This window comes from Sciurus vulgaris (genome assembly GCF_902686455.1).
Source record: "Sciurus vulgaris genome assembly, chromosome: 11".
In the NCBI taxonomy this organism is placed as follows: Eukaryota; Metazoa; Chordata; class Mammalia; order Rodentia; family Sciuridae; genus Sciurus; species Sciurus vulgaris.
This window is the reverse complement of record NC_136472.1, coordinates 9,412,445-9,427,309: the sequence shown is the minus strand read 5'-3', so window position 1 is coordinate 9,427,309 and position 14,865 is coordinate 9,412,445. Positions and strand designations below refer to the sequence as shown.

At 50.4% G+C, this 14,865-nt stretch overlaps 1 protein-coding gene across 1 annotated transcript; it reads left to right on the top strand.

Moving 5' to 3' along the window:
• Positions 1-1,543: 1,543 nt before the first annotated feature.
• STIP1 (stress induced phosphoprotein 1) lies at positions 1,544-14,665 on the top strand. Its single transcript, XM_079102188.1, has 14 exons — positions 1,544-1,690; positions 6,449-6,658; positions 7,137-7,278; positions 7,556-7,697; positions 8,447-8,615; positions 9,670-9,796; positions 9,890-9,992; positions 10,244-10,364; positions 11,236-11,332; positions 11,452-11,576; positions 13,147-13,183; positions 13,373-13,476; positions 13,685-13,857; positions 14,212-14,665. Exons 1-14 carry the CDS (start codon positions 1,682-1,684, stop codon positions 14,282-14,284), a joined length of 1,632 nt encoding a protein of 543 aa, XP_078958314.1. The 5' UTR covers positions 1,544-1,681; the 3' UTR covers positions 14,285-14,665.
• Positions 14,666-14,865: the final 200 nt, after the last annotated feature.

Genomic DNA, 14,865 nt, shown 5'->3' with positions numbered 1-14,865 from the left:
GTGCTGATACCAAAATCATTTGAGCAGAGAAGTGCACAGCCCACAGTTGGATAAAAGAGGTAAACACTGAACAGACGTCAGTGTGCTTGCAAGCCACCAGCTGTCAAGGAACCTTGATAGTGCAGGCAGTCTGAAAGATGGGCAGTTACCCCAGCAGAGGGACGAAGTGAAGAAGTCTACCTAGTTCAAGAACAGAGATATCACTGCGGCTGGAGAGGACAGGGAAAGGTGGTGGGGAAAGCAGACCTGCTTAGGTAGGTCCTAACTGGCACCCCCAGGCCTTCGTGAGTTTTGAGGGAGGATCATTAGGTATGACATCGGCTGTCATTTTGGTTGCTGAGAACGGAAGAGACACAGATGGATGAGGAGCAGGTATGGGCAAAAAGGGGCCACTTTAAACCCTGGGGGGTGATGGGCACTATCCACAGCAGGTAGGAGGAGGATACAGCAGGGTCCCAAGACTCATCCCCTCGCCCCGCCCCAATCGGGAGACCCTATGCTCCAATAACCACATCACACCCTGCAAGCAAAAGCAGGTCCTTCCCGCCCTAGGCCCTTGCATGTCTTGCCTTGCTTCCGCATTTGGGGCTGGGGCTTAAGGCTGCACCAGGCCGCCCCGGCCCACAGGTGAGGTAGATCATTCAACTGTTTCCTAACACTGCCGCTTGAATCCCCCTCGCTCCTTCGTTACCAAACCCTGCACCCAAGGGTTCAGAGAGGGCGTGCAGCTCTGCTGAGGACACCCAGAGTGCCAGCCGCCCCGCGGCGGGGAGAGCCCGGGCCTGTCCAGCCCAAGCCCGGCACCCTCAAGGTCTCGCGGCCTTTTTTTTGAACATTCGGAACCCAAGGGCTGGGATTCAGGGAAGAGCAGGGCCCCAGGCCGGGGCGCTGGACAGCGCGGGCACCCATCGATCAACGGCCAGGCTCTCCCGAGGCCAGCCCCGACCGTCACCCCAGAGGCTGGGGCCCCCAAGCCTGACGCACGGGGGAGGAGCGGATCGCGTCGGCCGAATTCTCGGCGGGGTGCGGCGGGAAGTCGCCCTAGAGGCCAATCCCGGGGCCGCCGGAGTCCCAGCGACAGAGGGTGCTCGGGCCCTCAGACTCCAGTCAAGCACCGCCCGGCGAAACCAGGCCCTCTGCAGGGCAGCAATTTAAACCTATCAGCGCAAAGAGTTGACAACTCCCCGCCCAATTGAAGTTTTTTTTTTTTTTATTCTGAAGGCGGTCGCGTCATAGAGTCCTGCAGCCCAATGAGAGAGGTGGAAATTTCCAGAAAGAACAGGACCAATGGGCGCGGCCACTTCGTCCGCGATTGACTGACCAAGCCACCAATCCGTGTGGCAAAGGTCCGCTCCTCCCTCCATTCGTAGAGCCTGCGATGGGTGGGGCTTTGGCAGGAGCGTCCAATCCAGAGGTGCGGAGGAGGCAGGGTCGAAGCTATTACTCCCCGATGTCCAATGAGAGGGAAGCAAAGATGATGGGCTGGACTTCAAGCCAATAATGGAGTAGTACAGAGAACCTCCTGGAGGAGCTCGACCAGTGAGCAGGCGAGGAAGGGGCGGGCGCCGGAGTCCCGGCAGCTTCTAGTAGGTTCCAGAAGGCGGCGCGTGCGGTTGGGAACGCGGAGCGGACGGGAACGCCGAGGGGACGGATTCGATTCAACGGGGTTCCGGGCCAGGCTATGGAGCAGGTGAAGGGGGAGGGGCGGGCTGAGGCCCGGGTGTCTTTCGGGGTGCGACGGGGACCAGGCCGTGGCGGAGGGGCGGGGTGAGGCAGGCGCCGGGCCGGGGCGCGCAGCTGCGGCGGGAGGCGAGGGCGTGAGGGCCGTGGCCGCAGGGGAGGGAGTCTGCAACGCGGCCCGGCCGCGGGAGCGCCCATCGCCCCATGGCTCGGCGAGGACGGCCAGAGGAGGCCCGGGTTAGGCAGGAGGCGGGCCCGCGGCGGGAAGAGGGGCCGCGGCCGAGCCCCGGGGGCCTCCCGAGAGGTGGCTGCAGGCTAAGCGGCGGGGTGGCGCCGGCCGCACTGGAAGGCTGGAGGTGGGCGAGGGGCCTCAGTTGACACCGGGTGGTCTCGATCTGGGAGACCGATCCTGCCGATGGAGGAGCCACCCAGCACTTGGCCACGAAGAAGTTGGAAAATCCGGGGAGCGGGGATCGCAGTACCCTGGCAGTAGCAGGGGCACTCAGCAGCCTGGGACCCAGTGGGGGGAATGCTCCCTTTGTGCATCTTGGGAAGGTCAGCGTAGAAAAGTTAGTGGCGCCGGCCGACTTTGCTGATGCAAGGGAGGGTGTTGCAAAGTCCTTGGGAGGAATTCTGTCTCCACCTGTGTTTTACAAACGTATGCGCAGCCCCTCCCCCTCTTTTGTCTGTGGGTGACCGTAGGGTGACTGAGGACTGACACCTCTGGAAAGTCGGTTTCTGATTACACAGGAATTAGTAGCTATAGTGTAGTGAGCAGCCAGAAGTTAACTTGCCTCCACGCAGCATTTAGGGGGCCGAGTTGAAGCTGCTGCTGTTGCTTTTCGTGACTTGGTGAAGTCCATAGTGGCTTACAGCTGAGAGGTCTGAGAGATTTCGTTGCATCGGAAACCGTCTTTGCGCTGTAGTGATTCATCTGGAAAAAGACAAAACGGCTCACTCTTCCTGCAAAAAAGCTGCAAAACTGAACCTTTAGTGTAGTATAGTCGCTGCTCCTGTAGCCAAAGTAAAAGCTTCCTGGTTAAATGAATAAGAAAGTGGAAATGGAGAGATTAATAGACTTTTTATGCCTTAATAATATGCCTTTAAATTCTATTTAGGATTAAATGGGGTATGGTACAGGCAAGAAAAAGGTTTCTGGTGTGTGACAAGAGCAAGAAAGGCTGTTGCTCTTAACAAAACCTTTTGGTTAGAGGTGCCAGGGATTGAACCCAGGGCCCTGAGCATGCAGATGTGCTCTGCCCTGAGCTATACCCCCAGCCCAAAACAGTTTTCTCAAAAAATTATACCAACCTTACAGAAGCATAAGCATAGGTAGACTGGTTGACTAAACTCAGGACTACAAAATTACCCAAGGGATGTACAGATGACTTTCCTTTTTGTTACCATTTTTTTCCACATTTACAGTTTATTAATTTGTTTATTTTTAGAAGATGAGGCTCTCACCCAGGCTGGGCCCGCATTCACAGGCTCTGGAGAGCCATCTTCCTCTCTCAACCTCCTGAGTAGCTGGGACCACAGCGCACACCACTGTACCAGACTTGCTTTCATTTTAACCTGTGAAGTCCTTATTTTAGTTTTAGGAAGTATTCAGGATGGACAAATTGAAGTGATCAAATACACTTTTTGGGGGGTGTTAGTGATTGAACCATTTGATGCTTTTACAACTGAGCTATATCCTCAGGCCTTTTTATTTTATTTTGAGATAGGGCCTTACTAGGTTGCTGAGGCTAACTTGAAACTTGTGATTCTCCTGCCTCAGCCTTCTCAGTTGCTGGGATGACAGGTATGTGCCACCAGGCCACCGCACAGTGATACACTTTTTACATTTGGCCCAATATAGATTGTCAACTCTAGATATGTTTTTTCCAGCAGTGCCAGGCAGTTGAACCCAGGGCCTTCAGCATAGTAGGCAGGCGCTTTTCAGAGTCATTCTCTGTTATACAGAAAGCCTTTTTTCGTTTTTCATATTTATTTTTATTTTTTGTGGTATTGGGGATCAAATTCAGGAACACTTTATGTTTTATTTTGAGATAGGTTCTCACTTTGACCCTGACTGCCCTTGAACATGGTCATTCTCCTGCCTCAACCTCCTGAGTCACTAGGATTGTAGGTGTGCTCCACAGCCCTGGCTCGCTCACTTTTTTTCCCTCTTTGCAGTACTGGGGATTTCTTGTCCAGTTGCCCGGGCTAACCTCAAACTTAAAATCCTATCTAATTTTGACCTGCAGTGGGAAAGGAAATCAGTTTTTTAGGTCCCAGCCAGCGTTGTTTTTTTGTGTGTGTGTGTGTTTTGTTTTGGTATTTTTTTGGTTCTGGGGATCGAGCCCAGGGCCTCGAGCATACAGAATCCGTGTGCATTCTACATTGAGATTACTATACCCTCAGCCCTTGGGTAACATGTTTAACAAAACAGTAGTATTATGTACACTGTGCTAGTGTCTTCTGTTTCACCTGCTCTTTTAAAATACTAGTCAAGAGCTGGGTGTGGTGGAGCATATCTGCAATTCCATCAACTTAGGAGGCTGAAGCAGGAGGATACCAAGTTTGAGGCCAGGTTCAGCAACTTAGTGAAACCCTAGGCAACTTGTGAGACCCTGTCTCAAAATAAGAAAGGGGGCTGGGGGTGGAGCTTAGTGGTAGAGAACCCCAGCACCAAAAAAATAAAATGTTGGTTATGACCTACAAAATTGATTTCTCACCCCACTGCAGGTTAGTATTGGATTTGAAAAATGCTTTTCTGGAAGATAGGCAAGAACTTCACAAAGCTGTTGCTTAGCTGCCTTCCCCTACCCCCTAATTTTTTAAATTATAAGGATCTCACTTAAGTTGCTGAGTCTGGTTTTGGACTTGGTATTCTGCTTCAGGCTTCCAACTTGCTGGAATTGTAGGCCTGTGCTATCATGCTAGGTCTCAGTTGCCTCTTAACACCAGTTGAGTGGAGCTTTGTGAAGTTTTGCCTTCATGCCTCAATCCTGGCTCTAATTTTCATGTCCCAATTGTTAAATTTTGGTAGATTCCCTCTGCTTTTTCCCTCTTTACCCTTGTGTTTGTTTTTTGTCTTTTGGGGATTTTTTGCAGCGTTGGTAATCACACTCAGGGCCTCATGCTAGCCAAGCAAGACTATACCCCTGAACCACATCCCTAGCACTTCCCCCTTGCCCCTTTAAGATCTCTTTGGATGGGGCACATACCTGTAATCCTGGCCACTTGGGAAGATGAGGCAGGAGGATTGCAAAATCAGGTCCAGCCTAGGACACTTAATGGATGTCCTGTCTCAAAAGTGCTGGAGATGTAGCTCAGTGGTGGAGTACCTCTGGGTTCCCAGTTTGAATCGCCATTACTGGGGTTGGGGGAGAGATTGCTGTGGATGAAAGTTCCTGATTGATGTGCATCAAGATTCCAAATTCATTTAACAGAACTCTTGGTACTGAGAGCACTTCACCCCTGAGCTACATTCCCTAGCCCTTTTCATTTTTATTTGAGACAGGGCCTGAGTAAGTTACTATGGCTGACCTGAAACTGGCAATCTTTCTGCCTCAACCTCCCAGACTGCCAAAATTACACGTGTACACCAACATGCTGGCCAGAATTCATTCTTTAATACACTGGGACATGGGTTTGTAAAGACTGCTTTAGTAATTCAAATGACATCTCGAATCCCATGGATTATGTTTGTACTTTGGATGTGTGGTGGGTCATCTGACCTTTTATAGGACAACCCTGATAGGCCAGGGCCTCCTTCCTTCACTTTTTAATCACCTGGGTGTGTTCCAGCTTGCATTCTGAATATTTGGGAGGATAGGGAATTTACCTTCTCCATCCTCTGTGTTATAGTAATATTTTAAACTTTTTGGGGGGACTAACTTACTCATTTAGGATCAGCATTAATTTACCATGTGGTGACATTTTACTATACCAATAAATGAAAAATGGTTATCTGATAGAAGGAGATGGTAGCTGAGCCATAAGAGTGTGTGTGTGCGCGCGCGGGCATGTATACACATATACACCAGGGGTTGAACCCAGAGGGGCCTTAACCATCAAGCCACGTCTCCAGCACTTTTTGCTTTTTTATATTTTATATTGAGACAGAGTCCTGCTAAGTTGCTTAGGGCTTCAGGCTCCCCACGTCCCTGGGATTACAAGCATGCATCACTGCGCTGGCTCCTGAGGAGCATCTTGATGCTCTAGAGGAAGGGAAACCTAGCTGTCCTAAAGCCTGTAGTGTGCAGGAATCTGCACTTATCTTCCTTCCCGGTTGTGTCTCCCTGTGGGGAGTGCCTGTGCTTGTGCTGTTTCATCATTTGGACTCTTTGGGAATGTGACCCAAGTGAATTGGACTGGGTTGGTTGGTTGGTTGGTTTTTGGTGGTGCTGGGGCTTGAACCCAGAGCCTCAAGCATGCTAGGCAAATGCTCTGCCACTGAGCTACGTCCCAGCCGTCAGACTTGCTTTTCCATGACAGGAACATGTGGGTATGTTCTGGAGGGCTCTGTCAGCTCAGAGTGAAGTGGGGCTAGAGTTCTTACCAGTCCACACAAGAGCCACTGGAGAGCAGAGATGGGTTTCTTGGGCCTTGCTGCCCCTGCCCACCCACTGCTGGCTCCCAGAGGCGGGAAATACAAGTGATCGCTCTTTTCTAATCTGTAAATAACCTGTTTTTTGGTAACTGGGGGGAAATGTCATCTAAAACCCTGGAGACAGTAGGCTCGTCATGGGGAGAAACTCTAGGCTGCTTTTCTCCTCAGGTGAATGAGCTAAAGGAGAAGGGCAACAAGGCCCTGAGTGCCGGGAACATCGACGACGCGCTGCAGTGCTACTCTGAGGCAATCAAGTTAGATCCTCAGAACCACGTGCTCTACAGCAATCGATCCGCGGCCTATGCCAAGAGGGGGGACTACCAGAAGGCTTATGAGGATGGCTGCAAAACCGTCGACCTGAAGCCCGACTGGGCCAAGGTAAACCTGGGGCAGTTGGGTCTCTGGGTTTTTCCCACAAATGTCTTTGGGTAGTCATTGTGGTCTGCAGTGCCTACTGGCAGGGCCTCCTGCCTTGCCTAGTTGCCTGTCCCAGAGGAGTGATGAGTTTGTTTCCCACCCAGCCCTTCTCTGCATGAGTATGCCCCGAAAGTAACGCATGTGTGCGTCAACAAGTCCAAGTTAGCATCAGTCCTTAGCTTTTGTACTGCCGAGAGTGAAAAGGCTGCCAAGGAAAACTGACAGCCCTTGGTCATGGTCATCAGATGGATCTGGGTGGGGAGGGTGAGGGTCGATTTGAGCACGATTCTTAAAGACCAGTCTTGGTGTGGTATTGTCCTTTTTTTCTTATTGGCGTTCACGGGGATATATTTTGGTTCATAAAATCGGTTTTTTTGAGTTTATTTGGATTTATGCAGTGTCTTTTTAAAATTTTTGTATCCTTTTTCATGGGTTTAAGGGCTATTCACGAAAAGCAGCAGCTCTTGAATTCTTAAATCGATTTGAAGAAGCCAAGAGAACCTATGAGGAAGGTTTAAAACATGAAGCAAATAACCCTCAGCTCAAAGAGGGTTTACAGAATATGGAGGCCCGGTTGGCAGGTAGGTACCACTGTATTTTTTAAAAGGGATTAATCTTGAGGGCCCCTCCTCCCCCCAGTATCAGTGGGGTATGAGGGTATAGTAATTCATATGAACTGATTTCATAGTGACTCCATTGCTCTAGGCCCAAGGTGAGACAGAAGAGCAGTCTGCTCCATGCCTGTCAGCCAGGAGGGAGAGAGGGCCACAGGGCAGAACAGTCCTTCCAGGGCATGCGTGTGAATGTGGGGACACCTCGTATCCAAATCATAACGTGCTCTTTCCTTTATTTGAACAGAGAGGAAATTCATGAACCCTTTCAACATGCCTAATCTTTATCAGAAGTTGGAAAGTGACCCCAGGACAAGGGCACTGCTTAGCGATCCTACCTACCGGGAACTGATAGAGCAACTGCGAAACAAACCGTCAGACTTGGCCACGTGAGTAGAGGCAGCACATTGTCTGGAAAGGGTCAGGAATCCTATGGCAGCGGGTTCCCGTGTCCAGCCTGCAGGGTTTCTGCCCTTGCTCTTTCTCCACAGAGTGGCCCGGGTTTATTTGTGTACTTATAGAAAGGGTCAGGAGGAGCATGTTTCATAGTCGCCTCAGCCTTGCTTTGAATCTGCAAGGCCTCTTCCCTTTTCCTAGATTTTTTTAATTAAAAATTTTTTTTTTTTTTTGCAGTGCTGGGGATCAAACCCACGGCCTTGTGCTTGCTAGGCAAGCACTGCTCCTCCACTAGGTGACACCCCCTGCCCTCTCCTAGGATTCTGACCTAGTACCAACCCCACCCTTTCCAAAAACAGCCCTGCTGTGCCTGTTAAGTTGGTGGGGAGACAGGGTTGAGAGAAGCATCTGGCGTGGAGATGTGCCTATAAATCCTGTATTGAAATCTGTCACTATCTGAACCCCTGGCCCCTGAAGTGAGATAGGGAGTTCTATCTGTAATAACTCCTTTCTCTGTGTATCTCCTGACCTCAAGTAACACTGCTGACCTTTGCAACTTCATTTTAGAGTTTTGAAGGGTTGAGTAGTTTCCCTTTGTGACTTGTGAGTAGAGTAGAATCCAGCCATCCATTGATGGTTGAGAAGCTTCGGGATACAGGAACCTGACTGTTAAATGATGTTTAGGATCAGTCATGGAGAAGAATAATGGGCTATTTTTCTTCTTTTAAAAAATAAATACTAGGAAACTACAAGATCCCCGGATCATAACCACTCTCAGTGTCCTCATTGGGGTTGATCTGGGCAGTATGGATGAGGAAGAAGAGGCTGCAACACCCCCACCACCTCCTCCCCCCAAAAAAGAAACCAAGCCAGAGCCGATGGAAGAAGATCTCCCAGAGAATAAGAAGCAGGTCTCATTTTTCTTTTTTCCTCACCATCATGCATTTACAAACAACCACATCACCTAGTATTTGTGTTGGATGGCAACATCTGTAGGTGATGGATAACTAATTTTTTTGAGTGCTAGGTTTATTGTTAGTTACTCAGGAGGCTGAGATGGGAAAAACACTTCAGCCTAGGAGTTTAAGGACCACCTGGGCAACATGGCAAGACTTTTCTCAAAAAGGGAAAGTTGCATATAAAAACACAGCAAAGACAAAAGATCAGCCTCACAAGAGATTTCATGTATTTTAAAGTGTCTTATTGCGAGCATGTCTCTTCGTTAACGCAGCTGCTGCACTGCTGCTGTCCTCAGAACTGGACAACACAAGATCGTAGAGTTGAGGCTCCATGTCCCTGATGTGGTCCAGAAGAATGTTGCCTGCATCAGTCCTTAGGCTTGCTGCTTCCTGGTTGGAAATTGTTGTGATTGAAAGTGTGTCCACTTAGCAACACACTTCCAACAGGAGGCGTGCGTCTGAACAGTTTTATTTCCCTTCTCGTAACAGCAGATTGTTGCCAAATTTAGCACCTTTAAATGGGTGAGCGTTAGTTGCTCAGAGTGTCTCAGCTGGAAAAAGGCCCTCGGTGTGGGTGGTGGTGAGCTGTGCTGGAGACTCCTGCTGCTGCTCTGGCCCCTTCTCCTTTACCACACTCCTCTGCTGACAGCTCGAGCTGGAGACAGCCACACAGTGGGAACCAGGCTTGTGACCACCTCTCAGTAAAATGTGTCACAAAATTCTACTGTCTTTTGAGTTGAGGGAATTTACCTTGAAGCCCTCTTCCTTCTGACAAAGTCAGGAGAGTAGGTGGAAAGGGTGTTTCCGGGGAAGCAAAGATAAGTCTTCATTTTAATGGTTAATACTTGATTGTAAATCTGTGGCTATTTGAAGAAGAGGTCTTTTGTTACAGAGAACTCGCCTCCTTAGCCATGTTGTCCGTTCTCAGTACCCACAGCAAGTGATAGACTCCCTCTTTGGTCTTCTGAGTTAGATTGGCTCAGCATTCACTTCCCACCCCATCTAGGCACTGAAAGAAAAGGAGCTGGGGAATGACGCCTACAAGAAGAAAGACTTCGACACAGCCCTGAAGCACTACGACCGGGCCAAGGAGCTGGACCCCACCAACATGACTTACATCACCAATCAAGCAGGTGAGGCCCAGAAGCCAGGTCAGGGGGGTTGGTAGGCACTTTCTGAGGAAAGAGGCAAGGACTGACTTTTTTCTCCACCATCCTGCCTGGCAGCTGTATACTTTGAAAAGGGCAACTACAATAAATGTCGGGAGCTTTGTGAGAACGCCATCGAAGTGGGGAGAGAGAACCGAGAAGACTATCGACAGATCGCCAAGTACGCTTGACCTCCTGCCGTGCCTCCAGTAGTGCGGAGGGTTGCTGGCTACCCCTTCAGTGTCCCTTCATGGGGAGGAGGGGTGCTGGCTGCTGAGCCTGCTGTGTTAGGAAGGGGCTGGAGAGGTGGTCACAAGGTCTGGGACAAGGAGGTGCCAGGGCAGCAGCATGGGCCTCCATTCCTCTGTAGGGGCCGACATCTTCTCTGGCTCTGTCCTCAGCAGATGCTTTTCTCTCTTCCATCTTTACCAGAGCTTATGCGCGAATTGGTAACTCCTACTTCAAAGAGGAAAAGTACAAGGATGCCATCCATTTCTACAACAAGTCCCTGGCCGAGCACCGAACCCCAGACGTGCTCAAGAAGTGCCAGCAGGTGAGTTGGAGAGAACCGGGCATTGTTCATTGGGCTGGGGGTGGAGCCCAGGCTCCAGTACGAGCTAGTGCTATTTAAGTAGCAGCAACTCTGGTCATCTTACGTGATACTGGCCTTTTCACATAATGTTGACATCATGTTGGAAAATGAGTGCTTCACGGTCTTTTTATATTGGCCACTATTTCCACCTTTAATTGTGGTAATGTTGAGGACTGGTGCTTGGGGGGTGGGGCACCTGTAATCCCAGCCTCTTGGGAGGCTGAGGCAGGGTAACCGTTAAGTTTGAGGCTTGTCTCAAAATTTGTAAAAAGGGCCGGGGATGTAGCACCCCTGGCTTCAAATCCCTGGGACCAAAAAAAAAAAAAAAAAGTTTGAGGATCAGTCCATTAACAGTTTTTCTTGTAGTTTAACATTCTGTCTAGACACCATATGTCATAACTAGCATAGGAGGGTGGTTTTGTTCACAGAAAGATTGGTGAGGCCAGGTTTGATGGCATATGCCTGTCTAACTTGAACCCAGGAGTTCAGGGCCAGCCTGAGCAACGTAGCAGGACCCAACTCAAAAAAAAAAAGGGCTGTTCAGGTGGGCAGTATTCTCTCACTGGGTACGTGTCTGAATGAAGTGCACATCAGCACCAGGCCCTGCTTTGTGACTTGCCGTGATGATAAATGCAGAATGTTTTCCTGTGCTGCCATTGAATCCAAGGCATCCAGCATGCCAAATCCACACACTGTACCACTGAGCTGCATCCCCAGCCCAAGATTATCAAGTTCCCAAAACAAAAATTAAATCTTGCCAGCAGAATTCTAAAAATGTTATGTTCGTGGCAGTTTAAGTTACTATTCCAAGAATCTTTTTCTTTTTTCTTAGGCAGAGAAAATCCTGAAGGAGCAAGAGCGACTGGCCTACATCAACCCTGACCTGGCATTGGAGGAGAAGAACAAGGGCAATGAATGTTTTCAGAAAGGTGCCCGCACAGTGTCTGTGGTGGGACGTGGGGCTGAGAATGTTCCCAATGTGGAACACAATACCTGGAGGGAGAGAGTGGCTTATTGCTTGTCTGAAGCGTCTGTTTTCCTTTTCCAGGGGACTACCCCCAGGCCATGAAGCACTATACCGAAGCCATTAAGCGGAATCCACGAGATGCCAAACTGTACAGCAATCGAGCTGCCTGCTACACCAAACTCCTGGAGTTCCAGCTGGCCCTCAAGGTGAGAAGATCTGGGGGGCCAGCTGCGTTACTGCGAACCTTTGGGCTCCATCTCCTTGTTTTCTTTCATCAACAGGTCGATGTTTTCTCTTTGAGTCCAGATTCGTGGTGGTAGTACTTGTGGGTATAAACTATGGGGCCTGTGTTTACCCCGCACTGGCCCTTGGTGCTGGTGGCTGGGAGTGAGTACTGGGGAGAGGGTGTTGAGGACACAGCACCTTCCTTGAGAACCCTGAAGCTTTTTCCTTCCCATTGTCCTTCACTTTTCATGCATTTGGGGGTGCAGGTTGGGGGTACTGGGATTGAACCCAGGCCCTTGCACATATGAAGCAGGTGCTCTGCCACTGAGTTGTTAACTCCCAGCCCCTGTTAACCAGTTCAGGTGTTCGGTGCAGGGCGTGGGGTCCACCCACACTCCATGGACTGTCTACAGGTTGCCATCTCCTCGACTGAAACTTGCCCTGGTCACCGCTGCCCTCTGCTTTATGACTTGACTTTTCTGGGTGCCTTAGAAGTGGAGCACTATACGATTTGTCTTTGTAACTGGCTTCATCCACTTAGCCCAGCATCTCTAGGTTGGTTTGTCGGGGACGCCCTGTTGTTCCCATGGTAACAGTGCCCTCTTTCTGCCCGTTTCTTGGTGGTTAGTTCACCTGTAGGTAGGTCTGCTCTTGGTCACGTCAAACCGTGGTTCTCTTAGACACCAGAGAGTTGGTTCCATATCCTTCTGAATGTGAGGCACTCTGTTTTTATTTTTCATTTTAAGACAGGGTCTCACTAAATTGCCCAGGGTGGTCTCAAACTTGATCCTCCGTGCCTTCTGTGTACCTGGGTTTACAGACATGTGGCCATCACACCTGGCGTAGTTTTTTATTTTGAACATATTTAAACAGAAGAATACACAGTGAATATCTCATTCTCCATCTAAATATTGACACTTGCTGAACCATTTGTGAAGAATAATTAGGCCAGACCTGGTGGCACATACTGGTATTCCCAGCTAATTAAGAGGCTGGGGGGCTGGGTTGTGGCTCAGTGGCAGAGCACCTGCCTAGCACATGTGAGACACTGGGTCCCATCCTTAGCACACATTAAATAAATAAACAAACAAATAAAGGCATTGTGTCCATGTACAACTAAAAAGTATAGAGAGGAGGAGAGACTGACTCAGGCTGCAGGTCACTTGAACCCAGTAGTTAGAGGCTCAGATAACCAAAATTCAGGTAGTATAGTGCCTTATAACCTTAACGTCCATACATTGTGATTTTCCTGCGTGTCCAAAACTATGTCTTGAGTTTTGAACTATGTCTTGAGGTGTCGAGTCTCAGTGTCAAGACTGATGTGTTTGTGGCTATTATATTCTCTCTCTAGAACTTGTGTAGAGTCCAGCCGTCATTTTGTGTGGGCTGGTGACCTGGAGTGGTCTCTCCTGTGCTGTTGCCCAGCTTTCTCCTGTCCTGCTTAACCTCTCAAGTAACCCAGGGCCCAAGACAAACAGGAATGGCAGGGGCGAAAGCCACGGCCTGAGTGAGCCATGAGAGAGCCTAATTCCTTCTGCTGCTTCTTTCTAGGACTGCGAGGAATGTATCCAGCTGGAGCCAACTTTTAGTAAGTGCCTTTTCTGCCTCTTTCCTCTCCCCTCTCCCCTGGTTCTGGCCAAAGGACTGAGGAGAAAGAAGGGGCAAGGGCTTGGGGTCTGCAGGACTTTGCATCCTGTGGAGGGGTTGGTGTGCGGAGGAAGAGGCTGGCGCCCTGGAGGCTGTTAGCGAGAACGCCTCCCCTCTGGTTTGTCTGTAGTCAAGGGTTACACGCGGAAAGCAGCTGCCCTGGAAGCCATGAAAGACTACACAAAAGCCATGGATGTGTACCAGAAGGCCCTGGACCTGGACTCCAGCTGCAAGGTGGGCTGCCACTGGCCTTTGGTGGACCCGCCCCTGCCTGTTCTGCTCTTCGGGTCTTTTCTCTGTTTTCTCTCTGGTTCTTGCCTCAGTTTCTCCTTCTGCTTCTCCTCCCCCTCGTCCCTTTTCCGTAATCTCTGGGGTCTTGGCACTGCTGCAGCAGTTAGCCAGGTGATGATGGTGCCCTCCTGCTTTGCCTTCTGGAATGCAGGAGGCAGCAGATGGCTACCAGCGCTGCGTGATAGCACAGTACAACCGACATGACAGCCCCGAGGACGTGAAGCGACGGGCCATGGCTGACCCTGAGGTGCAGCAGATAATGAGCGACCCAGCCATGCGGCTCATCCTGGAACAGATGCAGAAGGACCCCCAAGCACTCAGCGAGTAAGCCAAATTGGGGAGGAAATGGCTGTCCTTGAAGGAAATGGGCTGGGTGCGATCCACCTCGGAGGAATTGTGGAAGTCTTAAGATGACTGGAAAGGTTGGCGGTGGGAGGAGGGTGGAGGAGGCGCCATTCCCTCTTAGTTCTGCGGCCGAAGCATCAGTTGGAAAGATGGTTTTTCCTGGGAGGAAGGTCTTGGTGTCAGCTGTCCAGGTGCACAGCGGGCCTGGCAGCCCTCTCCAGCATCTCCCAGCGGGTGGCGCCTCTCAGGGTGTGGATTAGAGCTTGCTCTGAGAGTCAGGAAACCTTTTTTAAGGTCAAGTATCATTCCAAGCCACTTTTTTTTCCTCTGTAGACACTTAAAGAATCCCGTAATAGCGCAGAAGATCCAGAAGCTCATGGATGTGGGTCTGATCGCGATTCGGTGATGACTTGTTCATCTCTTCCCTTCACCTACTTGGAAAGACGAGCTGGGATGGCGGCAGGCAGCATGGTGCGGGGGGAGAGGGAGAAAGAGCAGCCTGTCTTTATATTTATACCTGCCTACGGGGAAGATGCAGACCCAGCCGCCGCCCTGGGCCCTCTGAGCCCCGCATGGTCTCCTCACTGCTGCCCTTGGGTTCCGTGTCTCCATCCCTGCCCCCTCAGTCGCTGTCTCGGCTGCTCCCCATAGTTAGTTATTTTTTATTTGGGGCAGTGGGCATATGTGGGGAGGGGAGGGTGTTCTTCCCAACCTGGGGTCCCAGCTGTCTTCACATTGTTAACTCCACGCCTTCTCCAATAAAATAAGCCAATCAGGTGTGGTGACATGTTGCTGTGGCCTTGAATGTTTTTTTTTTCCCACCCTCCAGAAAAGACTCCCTCACAGATGACCCTAGACTGGTGGAGGTGTGCGTGAAGGGTGGCCATGCTGGCCACCTGAGCCTGGTCTTTTCTTCGGATGGACCCTGGGGACCCCTGGCTGGGTGTGAGTGCCACTTGATTCCACAAGGTGGCCACTAGGTGGTGC

What these genes read in the sequence shown, in the direction of transcription:
- STIP1 (XM_079102188.1), top strand. An exon ending in TGAAGCCCGACTGGGCCAAG is followed by an intron (nt 6,659 to 7,136) that starts GTAAACCTGGGG and finishes CATGGGTTTAAG; the next exon opens with GGCTATTCACGAAAAGCAGC. An exon ending in CCAGCTGGAGCCAACTTTTA is followed by an intron (nt 13,184 to 13,372) that starts GTAAGTGCCTTT and finishes GTTTGTCTGTAG; the next exon opens with TCAAGGGTTACACGCGGAAA.